This window comes from Alligator mississippiensis, chromosome 1 (assembly GCF_030867095.1).
Source record: "Alligator mississippiensis isolate rAllMis1 chromosome 1, rAllMis1, whole genome shotgun sequence".
In the NCBI taxonomy this organism is placed as follows: domain Eukaryota; kingdom Metazoa; phylum Chordata; order Crocodylia; family Alligatoridae; genus Alligator; species Alligator mississippiensis.
Window position 1 is genome coordinate 254,299,605 of NC_081824.1, and position 13,456 is coordinate 254,313,060.

A 13,456-nucleotide genomic window follows, 5' to 3' on the forward strand; every position below is an offset into this window, starting at 1 on the left:
GGCAGAGCTTACAGTTTTATCCCAAAATATCCAGATAGAAACCTGCTTTGGTTTAAGCAACCAGCCCATTGGAGCCATGCACAGGATTCATAGATTGTGAGGCTGGAAGGGACCTCAGAAGATCATTGGGTCCAGGCCCCTGCACCAAGCAGGAAAGATAACTGGGGTCAGGTGACCCCAGCAAGGTGACTGCCTAACCTCCTCTGGAAGATTTCCAGGGTAGGCGATTGCACCGCCTCTGGAGGGAGCTTATTCCACAGTCTGGACACCCTGACTGTGAAGAAGTTTTTCCTAATGTTGAGCCTGAATCGGTCTTCCAGGAGTTTGTGGCCGTTATTCCTGGTTTACCCCTAGGGTGCCCTGGTGAGCATTTGCTCACCGAGCCCTTGATGTACTACCCTAGCGTAGCACTAAGCTGCTACCAGGTCCCCTCTCAGCCTTCTTTTCTTCAGGCTGGAGTCCCAGGTGCAAAGCCTTTCCTTGCATGGCTTGCCGTGCAAGTCTCTGATCATATGGGTGGCTCTTCTTTGGACTCACTCAGGCTTGTCCATGTCTTTGTTAAAGTGTGGTGCTCAGAACTGGATGCAGTACTCCAGCTGCAGTCTCACCAGTGCTGAGTAAAGCAGAAGAATCACCTCCTCGGCTTTGCTGGAAAAAAATTCTTGCATGTCACTGGTCGCCGGGGGGGGGGTGGTGCATTCTGGGCACACATCTAGCCTTGAACACAGAGCCTTCTGGTCTAGGATTCAGCACACAAGCCCACAAGCCAGACAGCAAGGGCCCCAAGTGAGTGATCTTCCTGGGGAGCAACAGTGAAAATGGGATGCACCCTGCAATGAGGTATCATCTGATGCAGGCAGTGGTGTGGTCCACTGGACTGAGCATGGTGCTGGGAGTCAGGAAACCTGAATGCTAGTCTTCACTGTGCCACGGACCTGTGAAGTTAAGGAAGGCACTCCCCCTTGTGCCTCAGTTTCCTCATTTTAAAATGGGGACTGTGAGACTTTGCATCCATGGATGAGTTCTCTTTAGACTAGCTAAGCGTTACCTTCATACGAATGAATGCCGCACACAAACATCGTAAAGGCATTACCCTGTATCTCTACAACAGCATACTTTTCACTAAGAGGCTGCACCATTTCCTCCCCAGCCCACAACCACAGAAACATCTTCTGTTTCAATCATGTTGTGCACCTTCTATTCCTAGATGGAGAAAAAACTGTGATTCAGTGTTCTGGCACTGCAGCTAACACATGTGAGAAGTCACAGTCTGAGCCAGAGACCATGGCCAGTTTTATTTAATAAGTGCTCCCCACACCCAGTGGTGCTCAGAGCAGAGTGCTGCCATGCCAAGGGAAGCAGAACTATGATCACAATACCTATGTAATCACCCCCAAGTTTCTGTAAGTCTGGAGTTTACTTTCCTTTGGGGCTCTAAGATTCTCCTTAGGGATACACATGGGCTAAATGATTCTAATGCTGGTCTCTTCAGGGGTATGCTTTCCTAGTGGCTGATCCTCAAGTTTTGCAGTCTCATGTCACAGAAAGTTAGAGAGAGCGGAAGGCCCCAATGTGGAGTTTCAGCTTTATTTGCACTATAACTTAACTTTCTGTGAACAGACATGGTGGTCACGCACCTGTCAGTGCAGCCCTGTGTTGTGGGGCCTCCTACCCTTGGGAGGTGAAAACCCTCATACCTGGTATTGCTAAAAGCTTCAGGCAGGATATTAGGAGCAGAAATGCTAGAAAGTTGCATGCACAAAACACTGAGCTTCAAGGTGCTTCCTCAAGTTTTATTCAACAAACCCCAAACTCCTGGTTGATGAGCCCATGCTATACCACAGATGAAACACAGGACCCTTTGGACACTGGGGCAGGAGCTCTCTCATAGCTGCCTACTTGCAAGCTGTAGCTTCAAGGCATCTGGTCCACTTGTGCTCACTGAATGCTCCTCTTTTCCTTATTCAGAAAGGAGATACCAACCCATGTATGATCCCTACTATTTGGAGATAACCATCACTTCCACATAGCAGTCTTTCAGCTTCTCTTTTAGTCCTCACTTTGCAGAATGTGTCCATCCTCACCCCTTCCCTCCAAATAAAACAAACTGAAGCCTTGGTAAAAATTAAAATAAAATGACCACAAAGCAGGATGCTTGGTGAAGTGCCAATTTTTGTACACGCTTAAACTGGCATTTTCCAGGCAACGTGTGCATGCAAATGGGTCAGCACATCCATCCACCTCTGGGTGTATGCCCATACACATAACTTTGTTTCTCTGACAGGCTTCAAGTTGATGTTGTCTTGACCATTTAATATCGGAGTGAAAAATTAAAGCTGTTGCCTCGCAACAAGATGTGTGTTGTCTAGAAGAAAAACCCTGCAGTGTTCACATAGGCTTGTTTAGCTTATTTGTACAAAGTAATTGTTTTTGGATACTACTAGTGCCTTTAAGTTCAAAGGCAGTCAGCAAGCTGTGTTTGAGAACGCTGTGAGTGAACCTATAAAAGCTGGGCTCGTTTACATTAGAAGGATCCAAGTGAAGGTCCTATAATAAAGGGTCTGTCTAAATCATGTATTATAACATCATTTATAAATGCTAGTGTTATGCATGTAACTGCTGATTTGAGCATCTAAATACAGGATCTGGACGCTCAGAGAACCTGTTGGAAATACCACGTCTGAGATTTCATTGCCTCAGAGCTGTTCAGTTGTCTCATTATCCAAGGCCTGTTTTGCTGAGCTGCTGAGGGCTGGGTTGTTCAAAGGAGCAAAGCATGCAATTCCGTTAGACTTTAATGAGATCTTGGTGACTAATTCCCTTGGGATGCTTCAAAAATCCCACCTGAGTGTTTTGCAATAGTGATGTCTAAAGCATTCAACTTTTCTGGGATTCATAAGCTACTGCTCATTTTATTTATGAAATGCAGTATGTTGAAAACTTCCATCTGGGATTTATGCCTATATTCTAGGGTCTCGGGATGCTCCACTTCCCTCTCCCTCCTTATAATGTCTTCAGAAAAAGCCTTAAATGAGATCTTTTTTTTTTGGTTCTCATCTCTGCCTGCCCCTGTGTGTCTACCACACCAGTGATTCTTTAACCAGGATGCCATGGCACCCTGGAATACTCTGAGAAGCTTTTAAGGTTGTCAGGGGTGCAAACACCTACACATGGTTCACAAAATAAATCCAGAGATTTCAGATGGGAATCCATACTGCCAGAGACAGCCTGACCTGTTGTGGTCTTTCTGAGTTCTTTGAAACAGCATTGCTTTATTATTTTTTGGTAGTTAAAAACAAGTGAAAGCTAAGAGCTGGTGTTTTCCAAAAGGTGCCAAAGGTTGAGACCCAACAGTCTACCCCTACATACCCTATACATCCATTGATTCTTCAGACTGCAGGGTAGAGACCTGCTGCTTTGTTTTTTTTACATCTATAAAAGGATGAGGCACCTTGGCAGTAGCCTCACCCAGTTCTGGGAGTATGAAAAGGTGATATCAACTTTCTTGAAAATGTTGCCCTGAAATCCCTAATTAATAGTAAATGCTGGAGGAGAAACTGCCTCCAGTCAGGAAGTTCGCACTGCTAAAAATAAGAGAGAGATTTCCCATTGATATCTTCCCAACTGAAAAATTAAAATGAGGGTTCTTGGAGGTCATTTTCATAGCAGAATGGAAAATATTGTTTCAAGATACCATTTCACCTCATTTAACCTTTTTATTTATAAAAGCAAAAGGTCCACATTAATGTTAGTCCAGTCTCTGAAAACTGAAACTAAAAAGCCAGAAGTCTTTTGTTTCTGGATTTCTGATGCCCTTCCCCTTTTACTTTGACACCTATTTCTTCCTACCCCCTACTTCTAAAGGTAACGTAGTGTTAGAGCAGCAGAAACATGCCTCACTGCTCCTTTTTAATAAAACATTTTTTCCAACCTTTTCAGCTGGAAAAAGGAATGGGTAAAAAACAAGAAAGAAAAATGTTTTTGTTTCCATCCCCCCAAATCAACAAGAAACTTAGTCCATTTGGAATGACATCTTCTGGTCAGAGAATTGACAAATCTTAGCTGAAGTTTGTTTTCCCATGGAGCTCCTTTGCTAAATTTTCTAATAGCTGCAGTTTCCAACCAAATAAGATTGACCATAACAGATGGAAGCAAAGTAAGCAGGGGAACTGCAGCCTGTCTTTGAGCCTGTTAGTTTCTGGTTTTATGTTTACTGTGGCTTTGGCATTGTGCTGAATGCTGCACTTAAGACAAAAAGGAGGAAGCTGAAAGGCCTGGAAAAAAAGGGAAACTTTTTTTTGTATCTTGCTTCACAGGAAAGAAACAGAAACCCGCTGCCAAGAGAAAAAATTTACACTAAATGTAACATACCCTCTGCTCCCCCCCACCTTGTGGTGGACTGAGTCTTCCCTGACTTATCCCATGAGTCAACAGAATCTGTATCAACCGTAGCCATCAACCTGTTCCACCACTGCAGTCCGCACAAAGTTAAGATGAACATGCTAATGGCAACAGCTTCACTTTACTGCATGACCTAGAAGCGATGATTGAGAAGCACGTGCTGCTTGCTCAGTCTTGCCCCCAACCCTTGGCACATAAGGACAATTTACATACCACACAACAATAGCCTTATCCTGTCACAAGGAGTTTCAACAAAGTTTAGCACAGTTCTTCTAAATTCCAGCAGCAGCACATCTGCCAACACAAGGGAAGTTTCACATTTTCAGTTATCCAAATCCAGCTGCAGGATGCACCTTGTGCCCGTTGGAATAAAGCAGCTGCTGAGTACATCCCTGGACATCCAACCAATTCTGACACCTTAGTAGAGATGTACAATCTATCTGATAATTTTTGAGCCCTTCATAGCCCAACAGAGGTTTTTGCATCAACTTCAAGGGGGCTGGGTTTCACCAAGAAACTTGTTCCTTGGGCATTTTTTTTTTTAAATCAAAGTGTTTTTAGACGCACCCAGAGCAGGGTTAGAGGACTCATTCTATGCAGGGGATTTTACAGTGTGGCTGCTTTCAAGATAAGGGTTGGATTTTCTGACGCAGGAGATTCTTTCCAGTTTCATGTTTATAAATAAGATACTAGGCTCATGGATAAGAAACAGAATAAGTCAGCAGTGAACCCCTCCCATACTCGGCATACCTCCTTCATTAATGGGCATTGTAGAACATTTATACTATATGAAATATTCTGGAACCATTCAAAAAATAGTGCCCATGTGAGTGTGCTTGGATATGTAGCTATCTATAGCATACATTGTTGTTTACATTTTGCATCAGCCTGAGTAGATATTTTGACAGTCTTAACAACCAAATCAATATGTTGCACAGCACAAAGACTGAGGGACTACCAAATCTCAGACTTAGAAGTTGGGCTGGTTTAATGGAATCTTCTTTTTTTTTTTAAATATATTTTTTATAATTTATGAGTAAGGTTTTTTCCATGCTTCTAAACCTCACACAGCTGAAACGGTTTTTCTTGCACTTTCCACCAAAATAAATGTTTTCTGGGTAGACACCCCAAGGTTGAAATTTTCCATGTTCAAAAGGTAAAACTGTAAATTAAATGGAGTAAAAAAAAAGGGACAAATACCAATAGTAATAAAATTCTTTAATCACTCATGAATGATTGCTAGGTTAAAAAGTACCAAATAAAATGTACACAATATCATATGGCAACCCCTAGATAATGCAGACATGCAGAACAATTTAACATAGAACAGACTTCACTGTGGTATCAAAGAGATTGGCAGTCTGGGGGTGTCCAAAAAAAGCAAGTAGAGAAACTCAGGTTTCAATTTCAAAGTGACCTTTTCAACTTACTGTAAATGTCTTTGTAAAAAGAGAGAACCTTCAAGTCATCACTAATGGGCTAACCACACCCCCGAGGGCAAGGGAAGCAGATACTCAGTGAACCATCTGTTCCTGTGAGCACTCTGCAACCCTAAAGTTCAACTGTCCAAAGTTTTTCAAAACTAGAAACACAAACTGTGTGCAGGGAGGCAGGGGAATACCAAAACGGAGGATTTCCTGTTACAAAGAAATATTTATAATAATTTTTAAATGGTATCTTCTATGTTCACTGAAAAGAATGTACTTCCTCTGCTTCTAGCTCTTGTGCTCCATCCACAAGATTCTCTGGCTTTGAAGTCAGACCTGATAGGGGTAGCAGGAAGTCCACACAGAAAAAGAGTTGCAGGACCAAAGGACTCTCAGAAAAATGTTTTCTTTGCCTTGGGAAATGAAAATAGGTCTATGGCATGAAGGCCTTCTTTATGCAGACTGTTGAGAACTGCCTGGGGACTCTGGAAAAAATGGATTTTTCTCTTAAGCATTTCCCTCATTTTAAGGAAAATCTTGCTGAGGCTTGGTTCAGAGCGAGGCTACTCACTGTGACACAGAAGCAGTAAGACTGGGCACTTATGTGTACTAGCATGTGGGCGTCAAAAATTGAAGCATCACTGTGATCTTGTTTAAAATAAAATGTTTAAAAACAACAACAACAAAAAAGATTTATTAGTCCCAACTCTTTCATTAGAGGACTGTCTTTGTATAAGAATATGAACTTCCACAAACCATTCACCACATGCAGCATATCAAAAATAGTTTCTTTCTAATGCATGTGTATCCAGTCATGCTACAGACTAGCTCACCAATGGTGTTCAAGGCTGTTTGATGCATATGTGCGCACACAGTCAATCCTCAATCCTGGTTACCTTTGTTCCAATACATGCATCAGAGATGGCCATGGAAGGCATCTTCTCCAGAAGCCTCTTTCTTTAGCATGTATAATGTAATTTCAGATGTGTGCTGAGGGGCAAGTATAGCCCTTTATCATTCAACAGGAACTAGAAGATAATATCCTAGTGTCCATCTGAGCATCCCATTCTCAAGCCTGTACTTACGACTGCATTAGTTTGAAGGAGGACAAAGACACAAGAGTTGGATCTCTATACAAATGGCACTGACAGGTGGATACTTTGGTCTTACAGCCTTGGGGAGGGATGTCATAGTAGTCTCCAAAATATAATTTAAAAATAAAACAGGATTTGTGCAATTCATCCTCTCTTATAAGAAGTGTGTTGCTAGTGCAAACCAGCCTTCTTCTCTTTCCTTCTCCACCTGCTGAAGAGAGCAGAGATGAGACTATGGCATCTCTTGACTCACAGACTCATCAGTTATTACCAATTCCTACTTAATACTTAATTCCACATCTGTGGTAGCTGCTTTGTAACACACCCCTCCACTATGGACACTTCCCAAGAATACAAAGGCTTTTCTGCAGATGGCCCACATGACAGCACTGCTCTGTGGAGGGTTTTTTCAAAATTTCCAAGTTTGGCAGAAGGAGAGAAAAGTCTCACCCTAATCAGGACACTGGAAACGTAGAATCTGACAAATTTCCTCTAAGGTTTTTCAAGCATTTGTGCAAGCAAGTACATACAAAGGGCAAGCAAGCTCTATTCAAGCCTGCCAGCTACCTAATGCATGGCCCTGTCAGTGCATCCCAAGCCTCACTTGAAACCTTGCCTTGCTCTTTCAGCCACTGGCTGCTCCTCCTGAAGAATGCCAAAGGCTCCCTCTTCTGCAGAGTACAGTATTGAGTCCGAACACCCTCTGGGAAGATTTGGTCACAGCATTACTTCATGTGTAATTGTACAGTGTTTCAGATCAAGGGACTGGTTTCATTATTGCACTGTGAGAGATCCTTCTGCATGTTGTTCAGACTCTGGTCCGTTATCAATCAATGTACAGTATTTACTGGAATCCAAGATGAGGTCCCCCCTCCCCACTGAACATGCTGGGGAAGCCCCTCATCTTGGATCTGTGTATGAGGCATGAGAGGGCAGGCAGCTGTTGAGGCTCTGGCTCCAACTCAGGATCAGGGCTGCCTGCCCCCCAACAGCCTTGGTCCCTCCCATCTCTTCTTCCATCTTCCCCTCTGCCTCCTGCTTACTTGTGCTCCACTCCAGCAGGCTCTGGCTCCACTCCAGCCTGGGGCACAGAGCATGTGCTTGCTCTGGACCCAGCCTGGCCCACTAGCAGCAGTGGTGGTGACGGTGGCAGCTCCAGCGGGCCCTGGGGCTAGAGCTGCCACCTTGGTGTCACTGCTACAGGGCGGGGCTGTGGCCCTGCTCTGTGCCCCAGACTGGAATGGGCCCTGAACCTGCTGGAGCAGAACAAGGGTATGTGTGGGGTAGGATGGAGGGGCAAGCAGAGAAGGTAGAGGTGGAGGAGGAGCAGGCACATGGGGACAAGTGGGGTGGGAGGAAAACAGACAGTAGGGGTTAAGCTGCTTGACCCCTCCCTACTGCCTCCCCTACCACCTGTCCCCTCACCCTCTCACTGCCTTTCTGCTGTAGCAGCGGGGTTGGGGGGGACAAGTTTAAGATTACCCTCCAATAATTATAGTCTATATGTGGAAAATTATAATTAATATCTACATTTTCCACATCTAAAATTCTAATTATGGAGGTGGGTGGGAGGGTCATCTTAAATTTAGAATTGTCTTGGATTCAGGTAAATATGGCAATTACTGATCTCTTTGCCTTTACCCTGGTCTAAAGAGAGCAGAATCCAGCCTACATTGTCCATCTATATTCTTCATTATATACACTGACCATAGCAGTGAATGACCTTGGATAGAAGATTATTTTGACATGCAATCAAATGTCAGTCTTACCTTTGGCCTCTGATTGACAGGAGTTAATCTCACACTTCCTGAAGAGGTGCTTAATGGTGAACAGGCCTTACTAGAGGCACCTGAAGTTCTAAAATATATATAAGGTGGGGAAAGAAAGAGGAAGTGAATACTATGGCAAGGTCAAAAACCTCTGCATCAACTAACCAAAGCAAACAGCTTTTAGCAAAACATGTAAATCATTGTCATGAACATTTCTGAAGTGCCTAAGGCAGGCAAACTAGAAAGAGTCCACTTGAAAGAGTGGAGATGATCTAGGAAACATGGCATATGGAAAACAAGGACAAAAGAACAGAGATTCTTTAGTTTGGGGAAGAGAAGCCTGAGGGGAGATTTGTTAACAGTCAAATACCTGAAACAATGTTCTCTGTGCTTGAATGGGACAGGATAGTAACTGTCTTGCATTGAAACAGGGGAGTTTAGGTTGGAAATTGAGAAAATTTTTTTTACTATGACCACGGTCAAGCATTTGAACAGATGACTAGAGAGCTTGCCACCATTTTAAGTTTTTAAGAGCAGGCTAAACAATGCCTTGTCTGGTACTATTTAGGTAGGGATCAGCGTGCCCTGAGGAGGGAGTTGGATCAGATAGCTTTCTGAGGTCCATCCAGTCCTATTTTTCCAATGATTCTATGAAAAAAACCCTGCTGGATTGGGAAAATCCAGCTTTGTGACAGAAATGGGAAGACTTCTTTCCCCACTAACTACGCAAACATACTGTTAAGAGGGCTACTGTCCATCAGGTCAACCTGTTACTATACAGTAAAGCCAGCCCCACTCTTACATTATAGTGCCTGTAGGGTTACCAAAATGCGGCCATGAGCCCCTTCGATGTGACCCACCACCCAGGACTGCCCTTTTAAAATGGCTCTTCAGGGGTGACACTCTGGGTACCCTTGCCTTAGAATACAGCAGGGGGGTGGGGAAGTGAACAGCAACTAGTGCTAGTTGGCTTATGTTGCATCATGCCCAGAACAGAGTTACCTTCCTCCATGAGCAGATCTGGGATTTTGCAAAGGGGGTACAGATGGCATAGTACATCACCACAAATAACAACACACATTTTTCTACAGTTAAACAGAAACTATAAGCTTTCCTAATATGCTAGGGGTTTAGCACTATATTATTCTATTTAAAATAAAAGCAAAAACAAATGCAACTTTATTGGAATGTGCACTAATTAGTTAGAAAATATATATTAAGTTAAAAAAACATAAAAGCTAGGCTAAAATTTGTGAAAATAATCAAAAGATATTGCTTCGCTAGTCTTATTGTCACCATAGTTAAATGTACAGTTCTTATTCAGATTTGTAAACAAAATCTAGCCTTCTTGACGGTGGCTCCAGTACTTCACTGTCAGTCATTTCTACACTTGACTTAATATTACCACACCTGAGATAAGTTTTTTAGTCAGAACTAAAAACAGTCTGCAGAGCTGTGAAATAGAAGAGACATTATATCAGGAATGGCTAACAGACAGCATAACTGTAGATGACGCGGTGGTTGATGCAGGGAAAAAAAAGAAGAGCTCTTCAATGAGTTCTTCACTTCAGTATTTCTATGTACCGACCAAGCCAATTCCCCCACCTTGATCACTGACGGACGTCCACATGGCACCAGTCAACCTATGGTTAGTTCTGAAATATTTAAGGAGCTCCTGGAGGAGCTGGATGGGTACAAGTCAGCAGGCCCGGATGACCTCCATCCATGGCTGCTGAAAGAATTGGCCAGTGTCATAGCTGAGCTGCTGGCACAGCTGTTCAAACACTTGTGGTGCTCTGGCCAGGTCCCTGAGGACTGGAGAAGGGTCAATGTGGTGCCTGTTTTCAAGAAAAGGAGAAGGGATGAGCTGGGTAACTTTAGACCAGTCAGTCTTACCTCTATTCCTGGGAAAATGCTAGAGAAAATAATCAAAGAACACATTTGTGAAGGCCCAGCAGGGGAAACGATGCTGAGGGGAAACCAGCACAGGTTTGTCACAGGTAGATCCTGCCTGACAAACCTTGTAGCCTTCTATGACCAGGTCACACACTGCCTGAATGAGGGAGCTGAGGCTGTTGTCATCTTCCTGAACTTTAGGAAGGCCTTCGACACAGTTTCGCACCCTATCCTCATTGGGAAGCTAGCAGACTGTGGAGTGGACACCTACATGGTCAGGCGGGTGGCCAACTGGTTTAGGGACCGCACCCAGAGAGTGGTGGTGGATGGTTCCTTCTCGGCCTGGAGGAAGGTGAGCAGTGGGGTCCCACAGGGTTCGGTCCTCAGACCGATATTATTCAATATCTTCATCAGCAATTTGGACGAGGGCATGGAGAGCACCCTCTCCAAGTTCACTGATGATACCAAGTTGTGGGGCAAAGTTAGTATACCGGAGGGCAGGGAGCAGATTCAGGCTGACCTGGACAGGTTGGATCAATGGGCAGAGAGAAATAGGATGCAATTTAATAAAGATAAATGTAAGGTACTCCACCTGGGAAGGAGGAACCCCCAGCACACCTATAGGTTGGGGAACATCCTTCTCAGCAGCTCAGAGGCAGAGAGGGATCTTGGAGTTATAACTGACTCCAAGATGAACACGAGCTGGCAGTATAACGAGGCCATCAACAAGGCCAATTGCACCTTGTCGTGCATTAGCAGGTGCATGACTAATAAAACAAAGGAGGTGATGCTCCCCCTCTATGTGGTACTGGTCAAGCCGCAGTTGGAGTATTGTGTCCAGTTTTAGGCACTGCACTTCAAGAGGGATGCGGGGAATCTTGAGAGGGTCCAGAGGAGGGCCACCTGCATGAATAGTGGCCTTTGTGATAGACCCTACGGGGGGAGGTTGAGAGAGCTGAATCTCTTCAGCCTTCACAAGAGATGGCTGAGGGGAGATCTTGTGGCTGCCTACAAATTTATTAGGGGAGGTCAACGTGGAATAGGGGAAGTGCTGTTTACCAAGGCGCCCCAGGGAGTGACTAGGAATAACGGGTGCAAACTAGTTGAGAGTGGATTTAGGTTAGATATTAGGAAGAAATTTTTCACAGTAAGGGTGGCCAGGATCTGGAATAGACTTCCAAGAGAGGTGGTGCTATCACCTAGCTTGGAGGTCTTCAAGAGGAGGCTAGACAGTCACCTGGCTGGGGTCATCTGACCTCGGTCCTCTTTCCTGACGGGGCAGGGGGTCAGACACGATGATCCATTGTGGTACCTTCCAACTCTACAATCAATGAATCTATGAAAGGGTAGTTTGAACAGTGGAACATCAAGACCATTAAAAAGAAGAGAGGGTCAGTGAAAAGAGATTGAGGGAATCAGGGAAAAGAGGGAGTGAAAAGAGATTAGTAGGCATCAGGTAGATTATAATAAAGTCAATTGACCTCCTCAGTGCTGCCTGAATAGAAATGCTGCTGCCACTCCCAAGCACTTGGTTTTAGAGTTTAGGTGGAGCAGAAAACAAAGTGGTCCTTTGGTCCACCCCTGCCCCCTTCTGGCTCACAGAAGCAGGGTAACCACCATCAAATCCCCCTGCCCCCCTCCCCAAAGAGGTGAATGCCTGACTTGATGAAAAAGCTCCTCTTGGCTCCCCATGTCTCCCTCTCCCCAAATATGTATGTAAAGTATTTTTCCTTTGGGAGGGATTCTTCCTGTTTGTCCTGGAACCAGATGGATTTGTATTCTTCCCCAAAGCTTTGGCACCCTGGGTTTCTCTGCATCCCTTCAATAATGCAGTTCCCTCTACCCCATATCCAGGAAAATGTCAACAATCTAATTTCAATCATAAGAAGTCAGCAAGGTCAGAGTTTCCCAGGAGAGGTTGAGGTCATCAGAGGACATTTGTTATCCTGGTACAGTCCCTCTTTCCAGCTCTCCCAGTTAGACTGTGCTGAAGCCATGGCATGTCAATCAAATCTGGGAGAACACAGTGAAAGTGCATTTGAACAATTTGCATAAGTGACCAGTTTTGTACATGTATTTCATTCACCCTGACCACAGATAAATAATAAAAAACTGGTTTTCACCTCTGTGCACTGGGCCCACTGGCAGGGGAAGGAGTGCCTTCTTTGGAGCTGTTGAAAGCTTCTGCCACTGGAACAGACACCTCAATTGTCCTCTTTGCATTTCCTAGACAGTAAATTAGTATTACTTAATTCTAGCGAAGGAACAGGAACATTAGCAGCATCATTTGTTTGATTTTTTTCCTGCATGTGGCTTGATTTTAAGTTTCTCCCCCTCCAGTATTATGTTGTTATTTTTTCCATTTCCTTCATCTGGAATATTGAGTTATTAGATTTACACTGCAATAGTAGCTAGAGCCGCTGTTCCTGCATCAAGGCCCCACTCCATTCATTTGTGGGTATGCTCCCTAAACACACACACACACACACACACACACACACACACACACACACACACACACACACTCTTTAACCCTCGTGTTCCTTCTATGCTTTGTACATATAACCATTTTCCCTCTCTTTATTTTGCTTGTCATTAACACTCAGCCACTCCAAGAAAGGGTTAAATTGTCCTGCTTTCTTTTTGTTAAAAAGCCATGGTAGCTAGTCCACAGACCCTAAGCCGCATAAAGAATAAGCCCTTTACTGTCTTAGAAAGAGTGCTATAGACTTGTAGTTATCTCTGAGTATCTAATTAGTAGCCCTTGCAGCACCTCTTCAGGGGAACCAGAGCACAGGCAAGATCACCCCACAAAAGACCTCCTCACTGGATCGTAACTAAGAATCAGAATGCAAATTTGTGAAGTGGA

The 13,456-nt window shown here is 44.1% G+C and overlaps 1 protein-coding gene across 4 annotated transcripts in view; it reads right to left on the reverse strand.

The window, feature by feature from the left end:
- Window positions 1–5,604: 5,604 nt before the first annotated feature.
- SPICE1 (spindle and centriole associated protein 1) overlaps window positions 5,605–13,456 on the reverse strand; it is a 43,010-nt gene continuing 35,158 nt past the window's right edge. For 2 of the 4 annotated variants that reach the window (XM_019476408.2, XM_019476407.2), the window contains 3 exons: window positions 12,711–12,813; window positions 8,692–8,779; window positions 5,605–7,133 (listed from right to left, as the gene is read on the reverse strand). In XM_019476408.2, the coding sequence (XP_019331953.1) occupies window positions 7,077–7,133; window positions 8,692–8,779; window positions 12,711–12,813 (248 nt within the window). In that variant the 3' untranslated portion in view covers window positions 5,605–7,076. The other 2 variants (XM_006277198.4, XM_059720510.1) reach the window with 2 other exon arrangements.